Source organism: Oncorhynchus keta, chromosome 20, assembly GCF_023373465.1.
Source record: "Oncorhynchus keta strain PuntledgeMale-10-30-2019 chromosome 20, Oket_V2, whole genome shotgun sequence".
Taxonomy (NCBI): domain Eukaryota; kingdom Metazoa; phylum Chordata; class Actinopteri; order Salmoniformes; family Salmonidae; genus Oncorhynchus; species Oncorhynchus keta.
In genome coordinates, this window is record NC_068440.1 from 30,139,915 (window position 1) to 30,158,562 (window position 18,648).

Consider the following 18,648-nt stretch of genomic DNA (forward strand, 5'->3'; position numbering starts at 1 on the left):
GTTAATTTATTAGATTATCTCAATTAAAATAGTGATTATGTTTACAATTGGTGAAATTGCATCACACCCGTTTTTATGATAGGCGTTATGATACCCATTTGATAGAGTGCGGGAATGATATTTTCCAGCTTCTGCGCCAGATGTACCGACCAATGAAAGCGCGAGCGTTCGAATGAGGAGGCGGAGGCTGGAGTTTCATGGATGCTTGTTATGTCTGTCAAACCACTAGCGATTAGAAAAATATAGATTTTCATATAAAAAATAACCATTCGCAAATGCAATATGGATACTGCGGTTGTTGTCGTATGGCTTTCTATGGGTACGTATCAATTTCGAATGGAAATATAGAGAAATAGTCATGCTTTTTTGTATTAGCAATATTAGCTAGTCGCAAGCTAGCTTGCTACAGCAGCTAACACGTTATGTGGTTGATGGGTTGGTCATTTTTTCCCACTGCCTTGGTTAGCTTTCTATCCCGTTATTCGGAGATAATAGTGGCCTTGCCGTTTAAATCTACACTATTTAGCTATTTAGGATATGAGATGATTAGCTATTGGTAGAATTAACTGGCTACATATATCTACCGGTATTTTACAATTTAAAGTTATTAGAACGTACTGTTGCAATAATGTTGCCATTCCTCCAAGGATGTGTTGCTGATTCCTCCAACATTTCTCTTTCGCGGATATCACCTTATTCAAACCAGTTGTCCTACATCTATTATAACATACCAATATCACATAGCTACAGTACATCTAAGTATGTCATGCAATTGATGGGCAAAAGTTATCTTAATCTTTTATTTCTTATACTGTCGTCATATCATTATGAATTGAATACATTTGCATGACATTATGTAGAAGCCGAAATAATGCATTAGGCCTAATATTGTGTGAAAACATATTTCCTATGTCACCACATGATTATAAGTACATTTTGCCATGTGCCTAGATGTGCTAGAAATTGCAAGTGAAGCATTCAGCAAATTCTTTTTGCAAACATGCCTCTGTTTGAGAAAATATTCAAAATAAGTATTGCTTTTGTTTGTGTTTGTTGGTCTATTAAGTTTTCATTGTGCATGTATCTGGTTTCACACACAATGATGTGATTGGGAGAAACATCCATGTACAGCCTAATCTGGGTTTGAAGCAGAGAACTGCCATACAAGACGGTGAGTGGGCGTGTGCAGTGTTGAACATCTTGTGTGACTCCTCCCTGACCCCCCTCCCCCTCTATTCTCTTAACATGGTGGTGACACACTCAAGTAGTTCCCTATTAATGGACACATTGGTGTTGATTGTAACAGACTGTGGTGCAACCTCTTCTGCTTTGTTTGTAATCTTTGCTCTTCAGTTTGTTTGAGTCACAGTCTAATTCTGACTAGCCCTAATTGTATTATTTTGAGATGCTGTAAGTGAGAGTTTCCTTGGTTACTGTAACTTTTTTTAAGAGACTTTCCATTTTAAGAGACTTTCCAGTGGATAGTAAAAATGTTGATGCCTGCCTATCCTAGACAATAGCCTACTACTTGTTTACAGCCCTCTCCAAAATACCGCATGACCTGGAGCGAGAAAATATATTCCTTGTTAGTTACCTCAGTCCAGAATGGTTGTGCATCAGGTTCAGTCTAGGTACAGTAGGGACGTCTGAGTTGGCTGTGGTCCTCCCCTGCTAGCAACCGCTGCTTATAGAACCAGTAACCGAGCACAGTTTCACTCCAGTCTAGAGAGACAGACCACAGGCTAGATCAAGTCTAATAGTGCTCCCATAAGTCTGTGTAGTTTTAATGCAAACTAAAAGCACATGCATTCCCTCGGACCGGAATGGACAGATAGATCCACCTCCACCGCTGTACATTCAACTGAACAACAGGACAGAGGACATCCTTTTGCTGCCTAAGCCAGCCTTTCAACAGACAAGCTCTTTTTTACTGTGTGGCCAAGGACATTAATAAAGACTATTTCTGGGCTGAGGCTGCTGTGTGCCCAAGGTCGGGTTGGTCCATAAAGGCATAAAAGCGGGTTATCCATTCTGTTAGTGATCTGCAGCAAGGGAACATGGCAAGGTGTGTGTTTTGTGTGTGTACCATAGATAATATGCATGTGTGTGTGTGTGTGTGTGTGATGGGTCCTGCCATGGTTAGGGAGTTGAGCATTAACCATGAATGGTTGATGTATTAGAGGGGGCTGTTGGTTCATCGTCTCCAGAAGGCCTTGCTGTGCCCAGAGAACCAGGTGTAAGCAGATCTGATGCTATTAGCACACCCTGTCGCTAGCGTAGCCAATGATCTCTGCTTTCTTTGTTTGGAGTCGCTGGACTGCATTCCAAATGGCACCCTATTCCCTATATAGGCTAGTGCACTACTTTTGACCAGGATCAATGTGGCACTGGTCAAAAGTAGTGCACTATGTAGGGAATAGGGTGCCAGTTGGGATTCCGCCCTGTTGGAGTCTCTAAGGTTTCATCTGGCAGTGACCTGGGGAAGGCCATCTGGGCTGAGACATAGAAATAGAATTGGGAATGTTGACCTGAATGTGGATATCCATTCTAGTAAGTCTCCCTCTATGAACGGACACATCTGTGGACAACATGTGTTAATTAAACCACATCAAGAGTCTCTGAAAAGAAGGGTCAATGTTTGACCTTGGCTGTGGTTGTAACTGTCATGTGGTTTTAGAAAATAAGCTTGACTGTGTTGTGAGAGGGCTGCACCTTATGTGGCATCCTATTCCCTAAACCAGTGGTTCCCAACTTTTTCGGTTACTTTAACACCAACTGAACTTTGCTCTGCCCAGAGTACCACTGAAGTATCCCTCATGTGCATTTTATCAGTAGATCAGTAGGTCTCATGAGTCTTCTCAAGTACCCCCAGGGAACCACTGCCCTATGTACAGTTGAAGTCGGACGTTTACATACACCTTAACCAAATACATTTAAACTCAGTTTTTCATCATTCCTGACATTTAATCATAGTAAAAATTCCCTGTTTTAGGTCAGTTAGGATCACTTTATTTTAAGAATGTGAAATGTTAGAATAATAGTAGAGAGAATGATTTATTTAAGCTTTTATTTCTTTCATCACATTCCCAGTGGGTCAGAAGTTTACATACACTCAATTAATATTTGGTAGCATTGCCTTTAAATTGTTTAACTTGAGTCAAACGTTTCAGGTAGCCTTCCACAAGCTTCCCACAATAAGTTAGGTTAATTTTGACCCATTCCTCCTGACAGAGCTTGTGTAACTGAGTCAGGTTTGTAGGCCTCCTTGCTCGCACATGCTTTTTCAGTTCTGCCCACAAATTTTCTATAGGAGTGAGGTCAGGGCTTTGTGATGGCCACTCCAATACCTTGAGTTTGTTGTCCTTAAGCCATTTTGATACAACTTTGGAAGTATGCTTGGGGTCATTGTCCATTTGGAAGACACATTTGCGACCAAGCTTTAATGTCCTGACTGATGTCTTAAGATGTTGCTTCAATATATCCACATAATTTTCCTTCCTCACGATGCCATCTATTTTGTGAAGTGCACCAGCCCCTCCTGCAGCAAAGCACCCCCACAACATGATGCAGCCACCCCCGTGCTTCACGGTTGGGATGGTGTTCTTCGGCTTGCAAGCCTCCCCCTTTTTCCTCCAACCATAACGATGGTCATTATGGCCGCACAGTTCTATTCTTGTTTCATCAGACCAGAGGACATTTCTCCAAAAAGTACGATCTTTGTCCCCATGTGCAGTTTCAAACTGTCGTCTGGCTTTTTTATGACGGTTTTGGAGCAGTGGCTTCTTCCTTGCTGAGCGGCCTTTCGGGTTATGGCGATATAGGACTCGTATTACTGTGGATATAGATACTTTTGTACCTGTTTCCTCCAGCATCTTCACAAGGTCCTTTGCTGTTGTTCTGGGATTGATTCACACTTTTCGCACCAAAGTACGTTCATCTCTAGGCGTCTCCTTCCTGAGCGGCATGATGGCTGCGTGGTCCCATGGTGTTTATACTTGCGTACTATTGTTTGTACAGATGAACGTGGTACCTTCAGGCGATTGGAAATTGCTCCCAATGATGAACCAGACTTGTGGGGGTCTACAATTTTTTTCTGGGGTCTTGGCTGTTTTCTTTTGATTTTCCCATGATGTCAAGCAAAGAGGCACTGAGTTTGAAGGTAGGCCTTGAAATACATCCACAGGTACACCTCCAATTGACTCAAATTATGTCAATTAGCCTATCAGAAGCTTCTAAAGCCATGACATAATTTTCTGTCATTTTCCAAGCTGTTTAAAGGCACAGTTAACTTAGTGTATGTACACTTCTGACCCACTGGAATTGTGATACAGTGAATTATAAGTGAAATAATCTGTCTGTAAACAATTGTTGGAAAAATGACTTGTGTCATGCACAAAGTAGATGTCCTAACCAACTTGCCAAAACTGTAGGTTGTTAACAAGAAATTTGTGGAGTGGTTGAAAACAAGTTTTAATGACTCCAACCTAAGTGTATGTAAACTTCTGACTTCAACTGTACATTAGTACACTACTTTTGACCAGGGCTCCTAGTGCTCTGGTCAAAGTAGTGCACTATGCAGCAAAACATTTTTTTTAACCTTTATTTAACTAGGCAAGTCAGTTAAGAACAAATTCTTATTTACAAAGACGGCCTACCGGGGAACAATGGGTTAACTGCCTTCTTCAAGGGCAGAATGACAGATTTTTACCTCGTCAGTTCAGGGATTCGATCGAGCAACTTTTTGGTTACTGGCCCAACGCTCTCTAACCACTAGTCTACCTGCCGCCCCACATATAGCTTTGTCAGTGTGGTGATGTTGAAACAACATTCAGCTATAGGCTAGTAATATCCCTACACCAGAGCTCAATGATCATAGCAGTTGCCAGGCAGGTTCTATGGCAGATCCCAACCCTGTGCTTATTTCATATCTATAGAACCGTTTAGATCATTGACCACCTTTTCCTGTGACCAGGTCCCCGGGGACAAAAGACATCTGGGACACTTTAAGGTTTAGTGTTTTGCTTCAGATGGGTTTCACAGATTTATTTGGGCATTTTACATAGTCTATCGAGACATTTGTTCACAGTCTGATTTTGATTGGACTTCAAACAATTTTGTGTACTGGATAGGACATAGGCTAGTGTCTGTGTGTACTGGATAGGACATAGGCTAGTGTCTGTGTGTACTGGATAGGACATAGGCTAGTGTCTGTGTGTACTGGATAGGACATAGGCTAGTGTCTGTGTGTATTGGATAGGACATAGGCTAGTGTCTGTGTGTACTGGATAGGACATAGGCTAGTGTCTGTGTGTACTGGATAGGACATAGGCTAGTGTCTGTGTGTACTGGATAGGACATAGGCTAGTGTCTGTGTGTACTGGATAGGACATAGGCTAGTGTCTGTGTGTACTGGATAGGACATAGGCTAGTGTCTGTGTGTGTTGTGTTACCTTAATCTGACTGTGTTGCCTGTAATCTCTTCTGTTCCAGAGTGGTTTAACCCATTATATGGACTCTTGCAGTGTTTAACGTAACTCCAATTAACTACAGATTATGGGCCGGTTTCTGGGAAACAGAATCCTGGACTAAAAATCATGTTCATCTCCGTTGAAAGTGATTTTTTTAGTCCAGGTAGGACTAGGCCTAATCTGTGTCCGGGAAAGTGGCCTAAATCTCCCAATATGTCTTAATAATGATGAAGAATGAAGATTATGGTAACATGTTTTCCAGTAGGGAGTAGGGACTTTTTTTCAGCTCTTCCAGGCTCCATTTGCTGCAAATGGAGTTGGATTTATTTGTCTGCAGTCATGAACAGTGGAGCTGTCTCTCTCTTTGACACACACACACACACACACACACACACACACACACACACACACACACACACACACACACACACACACACACACACACACACACACACACACACACACACACACACACACACACACACACACACACCCACACACACACACACACACACACACACACACACACACACACACACACACACACACACACACACACACACACACACACACACACACACGCACACACACACAATGTACTGCAGTTCTCCCTCCCCCTCCCATCCCAGCACACTCAATCTCCCATGGTGATTAAAAGCGTAGCTCCTACCCACTGGAGGAGGAGGATGGAGAAAAAGAAAGAAGAAGAAGAGCTCTGTCAAACCAGAGTAGAGGAGCAGGAGGGAGAGAGGGGGATGAGGGGGGATGAGGAGGAGGGGGAGGAGGAGCTGCCATTTGCCTCTGCAACACTTCCTGAATAAAGAATAAGTGTGTGTTTGTGTTGTAAATGGATAGACTCTGGTATAATGGGAGTCAGTGAGTATGAGACAGAGAAGAAAAGCAGCGCTATTGTGCTTCATAAAGCTACAGTCTGGGATTGGGACAACCATTTTTGTACTTTAACATGAATGATATAGAGCCATTGATTATTGGGGAATATAACATATAAATGCCTCATGACATTTTCAAAACTGTCTTACCCTTTCAGTACCCCCCATTCGACAGCTGTTTACATAAACAGGTGGCGGGGCAGCCATTTGTTTGCTTGAATCCCAGACTGTAGCTTTAAGAGGCTGACTCAGTCCCAGTGCTGGTGCTACTTACTGCTGTTGACAACCATTCACTGCGCTGACCCTCTGACTCTCTGGTTGCTGATATCATAGGCCTTTAGCCCTTAACAACTACTGACAAGTCGCCTGTAGCCTTGGTGCCTGGCTGACTGTTCTTGGACTCATCAGTGTTAGGCTTATATCAAAGAGACTGAATAATTCAAACCTCTCTGGCTATATAGTACTGGCCTTGTTTGGCAAGAAAACAATTTGGTTAATGGGAAATCTGCAGTTCGAACAATAACAAAACAGTTACCCCTGCCGTTGGAGAAATGTAACCACTCTCAAACTTATGAACTATGAATACAGGGACTGACTAACCATGTTTTGAGGCTATACAGTATTTGTTTACATTTACATTGTTTACAAACAAATGACTAAAACAAGCTTATTTTTAGGTTCTGTTGGGGTACGACAGTTGAATTAAGCACAAGAGGCAGATTAAGTTATATTTAAGCAATAAGGTCCGAGGGGTGTGGTATATGGCCAATATACTACGGCTAAGGGTTGTTCTTAAGCACGACGCAGCACGGAGTGCCCGGATACAGCCCTTAGCCATGGTATATTGGCAATATACCACAAACCCCTGAGGTGCCTTATTGCTATTATAAACTGGTTACCAACATAATTAGAGCAGTAAAAAAAATGTTTTTGTCATACCCGTGGTATACGGTCTGATATACCACGGCTGTCAGCCAATCAGCATTCAGGGCTTGAACCATCCAGTTTATATTCTTCAATAATCAATAGGTATATGGTCCCGTATGGCTCAGTTGGTAGAGCATGGCGCTTGCAACGTCGGCGTTGTGGGTTTGAGTACCACTGGGGACCAGTATGAAAATGTATAAACTCACTACTGTAAGTCACTCTGGGTAAGACTAAAATGTATAGTCAGGTCCATAATTATTGGCACCCTTGATAAAGATGAGGAAAAAATGACTGTATAAAATAAATTCTACAAATAATGAGCAATACTGCATGCTCAAAACATTTCAAATTCTATTATATTATACGAATACAATTACTAAGAGAAAGATACTTTTTTTAGTAAGTAATAAAATAAATCTTTAGAAAATTGGGGTTAAAAATGATTGGATCCCGTTTTCAGTACTCCAGCACCCTCCCCTTGTGAGGATAATGACACAGCCTTTTTCAAAAAGCTTTCAGTCTTTTTTGCTCATCTTTATCAAGGGTGCCAATAATTATGGACCTGGTTAGTTTAAAAGTTTTAAAAAAATGGATGTAGCAACTGCAGATTGCTCCTTTGAAGCAGAAATAGACTGGCACCCAGATTACGCCGATTTATCAGTCATGAGCCCAAATGATTTGAAAACCATAAGAGACAACAGCACGTCCCCCTCACATGTTTTAATGGGGATTTTCACCTTGTAAAGAGTCATTTTTCCCTTCTGAATGCATTTGGCAGGGGCTGTAATGATGAAGACACAAACGGACGCACACAAACACACACTCTGACGCTCTCTCACACACACACACACACACACACACACACACACACACACACACACACACACACTGTGACGTTCTCTCACACACACACACAAACACACACTGTGACGCTCTCTCACACACACACACACACACACTGTGACGTTCTCTCACACACACACACAAACACACACACACACACACACACACACACACACACACACACGTTCTCTCACACACACACACAAACACACACTGTGACGCTCTCTCTCACACTTACACACACACACACACACACACACACACACACACACACACACACACACACACACACACTGTGACGTTCTCTCACACTTACACACACACACACACACACACACAGGAGTCCCGGCTAATAACCTCTGTGTCCTCTTTCTCTGTGCTCCAGTGGTTACCATCCTGTCGAGGTCGCACGCCGACCGGAACGTCTACCCGTCTGCAGGCGTGCTGTTTGTCCATGTCCTGGAGAGAGAACACTTCAAAGGAGAGTTTCCCCCCTATCCCAAACCTGGTCTGTGTCTGTGTTCCTCATTGGATCTGTCAATTCAATAATAACCAGATGACTAATTGTACTATTACTACTAGTAGACTACCTATTTATGATAAATACTAATATAATATATAAAATATATTTCGCTAAGCTACAGTACAGCAAATACAGACACCGTATCAATATCACCATAAATGTCAGTGTCAGAGTAGAATTTACATCTCTCAGTCTCAAATCACACTCTCAGGGCCTCGTTGACTAACTACTAGGCTAAGCGTTTATTGTACATGTACCAACGTCTGTCCGTACAGGGGATTCCAGCAACGACCCCATCACCTTCAACACCAACCTGATGGGCTACCCAGACCGGCCAGGCTGGCTGCGGTACATCCAGAGAACCTCCCACAGCGATGGGGTGCTCTACGGATCCCCCACTGCCGAACACGTGGGCAAGGCCACCATCATAGAGGTGTTGGCTCCGTGTGATGCTAAAGGAGTTAGAGTTGTTTGTCTGCAGTTATGAACAGTGGAGCTTTCTCTGACACACACACACACACACACACACACACACACACACACACACACACACACACACACACACACACACACACACACACACACACACACACACACACACACACACACACACACACACACACACACACACTAAACTACAGTACATTAGAAGTTGTAGATTCAATCAATCAGTCAATGAATACATTATAACAATGAATGTTTTGAACAATCACACGGTCTTGTCCGCAGTTAAGTTTGCCAGCCAGGGTCCTTCCTATCAGTCAGATATGTGGGCCCAACCTGTAACAATCATAGTAGTGGTTAGGGGTATAATTTACATGATGTAGTCCAGCAATAGAGCCCCACAGTGGAGGTGTCATAATACCCATAAAATGGGTAAAAAAAAAAAAGCAGGAAAATGGTTCCAATCGTTTTTCCACCATTCATTTTTCCCATAAGGGATTTTAGAAACACTCCATGGTAAGCCTACATGAAACACAGCCCTTATTTGAACTGTTTCTGGGTATTATGACGCATACTGTGATACTCTATGTTCACAGGTAGATTAATAGGTTTTTTGCACATATGCAAATGTTGTCACATGGTGCATTGTGATATAGCTTTTTTCTAGGGTTTTAGATGTGTCTAAACTACTGTAGCATGTTCTCAAATCCAGGTTCCCTGTAGGAATGTTCCTGTAGGATGCAGTGCCCCAATTCCTTCTTCTCTCTGAGCCTTCTACTATGGAATATGTTTGCATCTGGCTCGGACCTCGCCGGCGAGCCTCAGCCTAGGACATAAAGCTGTAGTGATTTGGGCTTAAACTTTTACCCTTATTTGTTCCAGATTACTGCCTATAACAGACGCACTTTCGAAACGGCCCGGCACAACTTGGTCATAAACATAATGTCCACGGAAGGTAAGAAAAAGAGAGAGAGACAAACGTTTAGTGAGGACATGATGAAGCAAGATGTTTTTAATTTAAATCAAGAGGGTTGCTTCTGATGTTGACTAAAATACCCTAAAGCTAATTGTTATATTTCCTTGAAAAATGGCTGAATAACATTCACATAATATATATCAATATATTATCCAGAATACATCAACCTAAGAGGCTAACACCATACACTCAACCATACCGACAATTTTTTAATTAAGGGTCAACACAGTCCCAACACGGGACTCACAGCTGTGCAAATCAACATGCACACTTCTGAAAGCGCTATCTGAAAATCCACTGTCTGCAATTGACTGAAAACTGGCCTAGTACTCTAAACAAGTAACTTCCGGCGCCGACAGAGATGGCCGCCTCGCTTCGCGTTCCGAGGAAACTATGCAGTTTTTTTTCCCCCCGTGTTATTTCTTACATTAGTACCCCAGGTCATCTTAGGTTTCATTACATACAGTCGAGAAAAACTACTGAATATAAGATCAGCGTCAACTCACCATCAGTACGACCAAGAATATGTTTTCCGCGACGCGGATCCTGTGTTCTGCCTTTCAAACAGGACAACGGAATGGATCCCATGCAGCGACCCAAAAAAACAACTCCGAAAAAGAGGGAAACGAGGCGGTCTTCTGGTCAGACTCCGGAGACGGGCACACCATGCACCACTCCCTAGCATTCTTCTTGCCAATGTCCAGTCTCTTGACAACAAGGTTGATGAAATCCGAGCAAGGGTAGCATTCCAGAGGGACATCAGAGACTGTAACGTTCTTTGCTTCACGGAAACATGGCTCACTGGAGAGACGCTATCCGAGGCGGTGCAGCCAACGGGTTTCTCCATGCATCGCGCCGACAGAAACAAACATCTTTCTGGTAAGAAGAGGGGTGGGGGCGTATGCCTTATGGCAAACGAGACATGGTGTGATGAAAGAAACATACAGGAACTCAAATCCTTCTGTTCACCTGATTTAGAATTCCTCACAATCAAATGTAGACCGCATTATCTACCAAGAGAATTCTCTTCGATTATAATCACAGCCGTATATATCCCCCCCCCAAGCAGACACATCGATGGCTCTGAACGAACTTTATTTATCTCTTTGCAAACTGGAAACCATTTATCCGGAGGCTGCATTCATTGTAGCTGGGGATTTTAACAAGGCTAATCTGAAAACAAGACTCCCTAAATTTTATCAGCATATCGATTGGGCAACCAGGGGTGGAAAAACCTTGGATCATTGTTACTCTAACTTCCGCGATGCATATAAGGCCCTGCCCCGCCCTCCTTTCGGAAAAGCTGACCACGACTCCATTTTGTTGATCCCTGCCTACAGACAGAAACTAAAACAAGAGGCTCCCACGCTGAGGTCTGTCCAACGCTGGTCCGACCAAGCTGACTCCACACTCCAAGACTGCTTCCATCACGTGGACTGGGATATGTTTCCTATTGCGTCAGATAACAATATTGACGAATATGCTGATTTGGTGTGCGAGTTCATTAGAACGTACGTTGAAGATGTCGTTCCCATAGCAACGATTAAAACATTCCCTAACCAGAAACCGTGGATTGATGGCAGCATTCGTGTGAAACTGAAAGCGCGAACCACTGCTTTTAATCAGGGCAAGGTGACTGGTAACATGACCGAATACAAACAGTACAGCTATTCCCTCCGCAAGGCTATCAAACAAGCTAAGCGTCAGTACAGAGACAAAGTAGAATCTCAATTCAACGGCTCAGACACAAGAGGCATGTGGCAGGGTCTACAGTCAATCACGGACGACAAGAAGAAATCCAGCCCAGTAACGGACCAGGATGTCTTGCTCCCAGGCAGACTAAATAACTTTTTTGCCCGCTTTGAGGACAATACAGTGCCACTGACACGGCCTGCAACGAAAACATGCGGTCTCTCCTTCACTGCAGCCGAGGTGAGTAAGACATTTAAACGTGTTAACCCTCGCAATGCTGCAGGCCCAGACGGCATCCCCAGCCGCGCCCTCAGAGCATGCGCAGACCAGCTGGCCGGTGTGTTTACGGACATATTCAATCAATCCCTATACCAGTCTGCTGTTCCCACATGCTTCAAGAGGGCCACCATTGTTCCTGTTCCCAAGAAAGCTAAGGTAACTGAGCTAAACGACTACCGCCCGTAGCACTCACTTCCGTCATCATGAAGTGCTTTGAGAGACTAGTCAAGGACCATATCACCTCCACCCTACCTGACACCCTAGACCCACTCCAATTTGCTTACCGCCCAAATAGGTCCACAGACGATGCAATCTCAACCACACTGCACACTGCCCTAACCCATCTGGACAAGAGGAATACCTATGTGAGAATGCTGTTCATCGACTACAGCTCGGCATTCAACACCATAGTACCCTCCAAGCTCGTCATCAAGCTCGAGACCCTGGGTCTCGACCCCGCCCTGTGCAACTGGGTACTGGACTTCCTGATGGGCTGCCCCCAGGTGGTGAGGGTAGGCAACAACATCTCCTCCCGCTGATCCTCAACACTGGGGCCCCACAAGGGTGCGTTCTGAGCCCTCTCCTGTACTCCCTGTTCACCCACGACTGCGTGGCCACGCACGCCTCCAACTCAATCATCAAGTTTGCGGACGACACAACAGTGTTAGGCTTGATTACCAACAACGATGAGACGGCCTACAGGGAGGAGGTGAGGGCCCTCGGAGTGTGGTGTCAGGAAAATAACCTCACACTCAACGTCAACAAAACTAAGGAGATGATTGTGGACTTCAGGAAACAGCAGAGGGAACACCCCCCTATCCACATCGATGGAACAGTAGTGGAGAGGGTAGCAAGTTTTAAGTTCCTCGGCATACACATCACAGACAAACTGAATTGGTCCACTCACACAGACAGCATCGTGAAGAAGGCGCAGCAGCGCCTCTTCAACCTCAGCAGGCTGAAGAAATTCGGCTTGTCACCAAAAGCACTCACAAACTTCCTGGCGGGCTGTATCACCGCCTGGTACGGCAACTGCTCCGCCCTCAACCGTAAAGCTCTCCAGAGGGTAGTGAGGTCTGCACAACGCATCACCGGGGGCAAACTACCTGCCCTCCAGGACACCTACACCACCCGATGTTACAGGAAGGCCATAAAGATCATCAAGGACATCAACCACCCAAGCCACTGCCTGTTCACCCCGCTATCATCCAGAAGGAGAGGTCAGTACAGGTGCATCAAAGCTGGGACCGAGAGACTGAAAAACAGCTTCTATCTCAAGGCCATCAGACTGTTAAACAGCCACCACTAACATTGAGTGGCTGCTGCCAACACACTGACACTGACACTGACTCAACTCCAGCCACTTTAATAATGGGAATTGATGGGAAATGATGTAAATATATCACTAGCCACTTTAAACAATGCTACCTTATATAATGTTACATATTCTACATTATTCATCTCATATGCATACGTATATACTGTACTCTATATCATCGACTGCATCCTTATGTAATACATGTATCACTAGCCACTTTAACTATGCCACTTTGTTTACATACTCATCTCATATGTATATACTGTACTCGATACCATCTACTGTATCTTGCCTTTGCTGCTCTGTACCATCACTCATTCATATATCCTTATGTACATATTCTTTATCCCCTTACACTTGTGTCTATAAGACAGTAGTTTTGGAATTGTTAGTTAGATTACTTGTTGGTTATTACTGCATTGTCGGAACTAGAAGCACAAGCATTTCGCTACACTCGCATTAACATCTGCTAACCATGTGTATGTGACAAATAAAATTTGATTTGATTTGAAGTAGTTAGATTGTAACAGTACATTTATTCTGTGACTTGCAATAAAGTCATACCCAGTACCACAGTAACCAATGCCTCACTCTGTGTTCCTATAGGGAACAAATGATTGTGTATAGGGCAGATTAAAACAGTATTATGAATGCTCTTCATGTTGAGATCTACAGCTACAGTACAGGTGTAGGATCTTAATTTGAGCCAGTTTGCCACAGCAGGAAAATATTCCCGCAGCAACAAGAAATTTGAATTATTATGTAGATTGTAATTAATAGGCATTTTGGTAGGGGTTGATACAGGGAAAATCAAGTTAGACATTTCAAAGTGGAAATTTCTAACTTCAGAAGCCTTTTTAAACCTCAAATACATTACAAGTTCTAAAATGTCCTGTATACATCTCATTATGCTGTACGTCTGTACAGAGTCTCACTCTACATGTGATACAATAGCACCACAGTGCCTGGTGAAAAGCTGCCCAGCTGTTTCTGGCCCACGCATACTGTGTGACCTCACTCACACTGAGCAGTGACGTCACTAGCCATCTGCCCAGAGCCGAGCCGCTGTCATAACAGACACGTAACTGAGCAGACAAACATTGGCCTTTGTCGAACAGTTTGTCTGATATTACGGCCGTTAAATATTATTACATATGGTTGTCAGTTAGGGATGTACTGAACATGTACACTTTGTTCACAGAATGATATTGGGCCTATTAAAATGAACAGATTATATCTGTAATCTCTCTCTGTCTCCCTCCCTCCCGCTCTCAGACTACCCACTGCCATACCAGGCAGAGTTCTTCATAAAGAACATGAATGTGGAGGAGATGTTGGCCAGCGAGGTTCTGGGAGACTTCCTTGGCGCAGTGAAGAACGTGTGGCAGCCCGAACGCCTCAACGCCATCAACATCACCTCAGCGCTGGACAGGGGCGGACGTGTTCCCCTGCCCATAAACAACCTCAAAGAGGGGTGAGGGCATAGAAATAGAAACAGAAACACTCTTTAGAGCAGTTCAATACATGGTTTAATAGAGTAGAAGGATGAATTTACATATCAACATCACCTTGGCGCTGGACAGGGGCAGACGCGTTCCCCTGCCCATCAACAACCTCATTGGGGTGAGGAAAAGGGTCACCCTCAGCAGCCCTTAAAGGTATTAAAAAGAGAATTTGATACATAATTCAAGTATCTTCAGTTAATAGAGGAGGATGAATTCAAGTATCGTCAGTTGATAGAGGATGATGAGTTCAAGTATCTTCAGTTGATAGAGGATGATGAATTCAAGTATCATCAATTGATAGAGGATGGTGAATTCAAGTATCTTCAGTTGATAGAGGATGATGAGTTCAAGTATCTTCAGTTGATAGAGGATGATGAATTCAAGTATCTTCAGTTGATAGAGGATGATGAATTCAAGAATCTTCAGTTGATAGAGGATGATGAATTCAAGTATCTTCAGTTGATAGAGGATGATGAATTCAAGTATCTTCAGTTGATAAAGGATGATGATTTCAAGTATCTTCAGTTGATAGAGGATGATGAATTCAAGAATCTTCAGTTGATAGAGGATGATGAATTCAAGAATATTCAGTTGATAGAGGATGATGAATTCAAGAATCTTCAGTTGATAGACGCAGACATAAAAGATAGATACAGACATAAAAGCATGGTTTGTTACCTAAATATGCATCCTCAGAACATACTATTTCAGCTTTATAATGCCTTGTCTACTGTCATCATCAAAGTATTGTATTCTTAAATAAGCATGTTCAGAAAATTGTATCGCATCTGTTGCAACACAAACATGCACTTACAGATGCTTATGCAATGCAGGAGGGACCGTAGTAGCCTTACCACTGTGAGAAAGTGAAAGAGAGAGAGAGACCGAGAGAGAGAGACAGAGAGAGACAGAGAGAGATCAACACACTGTATTAGACATTACAGCCTCAGACAAACACTGGCAGGCAGTTTTTAGTAGTCAGGAAGAATGAATCCCCATATGAATTGCCATAAGTTGTTCTAAAAACATGCATGGCCCCATTTGGGAAGATACAAGGTTGTAGAGGAGAGCCCCATAGAAAGACTGGGCCAGCAGGGCTAAGATATTACTGTTAGTGATATTACTGTGTAACCTAGCTGTTAAATCTTCCTCTCCTCTCCTTGACCTTAAACGTGATTGCGTGTTTGTGTGTAGATTAGTCATGTTATATACCACTAACTGTCTCTCTATCATTAAAACAAATGTAGCCCTTCTTACATCAGCTGATATATCAAAGTGCTGTACAGAAACCCAGCCTAAAACCCCAAACAGCAAGCAATGCAGGTGTAGCAGCACGGTGGCTAGGAAAAACTCCCTAGAAAGGCCAAAACCTAGGAAGAAACCTAGGGAGGAACCAGGCTATGTAGGGCGGCCAGTCCTCTTCTGGCTGTGCCGGGTGGAGATTATAACAGAACATGGCCATGATGTTCAAATGTTCATAAATGACCAGCATGGTCAAATAATAATAATCACAGTAGTTGTCGAGGGTGCAACAAGTCAGCACCTCAGGAGTAAATGTCAGTTGGCTTTTCATAGCCGATCATTGAGAGTATCTCTACCGCTCCTGCTGTCTCTAGAGAGTTGAAAACAGCAGGTCTGGGACAGGTAGCACGTCCGGTGAACAGGTCAGGGTTCCATAGCCGCAGGCAGAACAGTTGAAACTGGAGCAGCAGCACGGCCAGGTGGACTGGGGACAGCAAGGAGTCATCATGCCAGGTAGTCCTGAAGCATGGTCCTAGGGCTCAGGTCCTCCGAGAGAGAGAAAGAAAGAGAAAATTAGAGAGAGCATACTTAAATTCACACAGGACACCAGATAATACAGGAGAAATACATTATACTTGTATTATCAGATATACCACTAACTGTCTCTCTGTCATTATACCTTACCTGTATACCACAGGAGGCTGCTGAGGGGAGGATGGCTCATAATAATGGCTGGAATGGAGTGAATGGAATGGACCACATGAAAACCACGTTGTTGATGTATTTGATCCCATTCCATTTATTACGTCCCTGCCATTTCAATAAGCCTCCCCAATTAAGGGGCCACCAGCCACCTGTATTTTAAGCCAGTGTCTAACTCCCTGCCTCGTTCTCCAGTGTGTATGTGATGGTGGGGGCAGACGTGCAGTTCTCTTCCTGCCTGAGGGAGGTGGAGAACCCCCACAACCAGCTGCGCTGCAGCCAGGAGATGGAGCCTGTCATCAGCTGTGACAAGAAGTTCAGGGCCCAGTTCGACATTGACTGGTGCAAGATCAACCTGGTGAGGACTGGACAGAACCCTGGAACCATGGTGTGACCTCTTGACCTGTTCTCTGACCATATCAAACAAAAATTATAGTGTGTATGTGTTTGCGTGTGTGTTATGTCATATACACGCATACACGAACACAGCCAATCCACAATCTTCAGAAGAAAATTTATATTTAGTGATATTTAGGCATGTAAACTGAACAAAGATTTGAACGCAACAATTTAAAAGATTTTACTGAGATACAGTTCATATAAGGAAAGTCAATTGAAATAAATTCATTAAGCCCAAATCTATGACTGGGAATACAGATGTCCAGGCTGTATCACAACCAGCCGTGATTGGGAGTCCCATAGGACGGCGCACAATTGGCCCAGTGTCGTCCGGGTTTGGCCGGTGTAGGCCATCATTGTAAATAATAATTTTTCTTAACTGACTTTCCGAGTTAAATAAAGGTACAAAAATAAATAAATCTATATAATATGCATCTGTTGTTCACTTGTTCACAGATACCTTTAAAAAAAAAGTAGGCATGGATCAGAAAACCAGTCAGTATCTGGTGTGATCACCATTTGCCTCATGCAGCACGACACATCTCCTTCACATAGAGTTGATCAGGCTGTTGATTGTGGCCTGTGGAATGTTGTTCCGCTCCTCTTCAATGGCTGTGCGAAGTTGCTGGATATTGGCAGGAACTGGAACACGCTGTCGTACACGTCGATACAGAGCATTCCAAACATGCTCAATGGGTGACATGCCTGGTGAGTATGCAGGCCATGGAAGAACTGGGACATTTTCAGCATCCAGGAATTGTGTACAGATCCTTGTGACATGGGGCTGTGCATTATCATGCTGAAACATGAGGTGATGGCAGCAGATAAATGGCACGACAATGCGCCTCAGGATCTCGTCACTGTATCTCTGTGCATTCAAATTGCCATTGATAAAATGCAATTGTGTTCATTGTCTGAAGCTTATGCCTGCCCATACTATAACCACACCACCCCAATGGGGCACTTTGTTCACAACGTTGACATCAGCAAACCGCTCGCCCACACAACGCCATACACGTGGTCTGCGGTTGTGAGGCCGGTTGGGTGTACTGCCAAATTCTCTAAAATGACGTTGGAGGTGGCTTATGGTAGAGAAATAAACATTAAATTCTCTGGCAAAAGCTCTGGTGGACATTCCTGCAGTCAGCATACCAATTGCGCACTCCCTCAAAACTTGAGATATCTGTGGCATTGTGTTGTGTGACAAAATTGCATATTTTAGTGTGGCCTTTTATTGTCCCCAGCACGATGTGTACCTGTATAATGATCATGCTGTTTACTCCGCTTCTTGATATGCCACATCTGTCAGGTGGATGGATTATCTTGGCAAAGGAGAAATGCTCACTAGCAGGGATGTAAACAAATTTGTGTGCAAAATTTGAGAGAAATAAGCTTTTCATGCATATGGAAAATTTTTGGGATCTTTATTTAACTGATGAA

General features: G+C 43.5%; 2 protein-coding genes across 4 annotated transcripts in view; one reads left to right on the forward strand and one right to left on the reverse strand.

The window, feature by feature from the left end:
• The window catches only part of ppp1r9a (protein phosphatase 1, regulatory subunit 9A), a 113,387-nt gene extending 111,500 nt beyond the window's left edge, over positions 1 to 1,887 (reverse strand). The window contains exon 1 of the mRNA XM_052472600.1: positions 1,595 to 1,887. The gene's annotated coding sequence lies outside the window, so the exon portion shown is untranslated. The remainder of the gene's footprint in view (positions 1 to 1,594) is intronic.
• sgce (sarcoglycan, epsilon) overlaps positions 1 to 18,648 on the forward strand; it is a 27,849-nt gene continuing 9,201 nt past the window's right edge. The window contains exons 1-6 of one of the 3 annotated variants that reach the window (XM_052472609.1): positions 1 to 319; positions 8,514 to 8,636; positions 8,927 to 9,084; positions 9,978 to 10,050; positions 14,636 to 14,834; positions 17,005 to 17,167. In XM_052472609.1, coding sequence (XP_052328569.1) covers positions 283 to 319; positions 8,514 to 8,636; positions 8,927 to 9,084; positions 9,978 to 10,050; positions 14,636 to 14,834; positions 17,005 to 17,167 — 753 coding nt within the window. In that variant the 5' untranslated portion in view covers positions 1 to 282. The remainder of the gene's footprint in view (positions 320 to 8,513; positions 8,637 to 8,926; positions 9,085 to 9,977; positions 10,051 to 14,635; positions 14,835 to 17,004; positions 17,168 to 18,648) is intronic. The other 2 variants (XM_052472608.1, XM_052472610.1) reach the window with 2 other exon arrangements.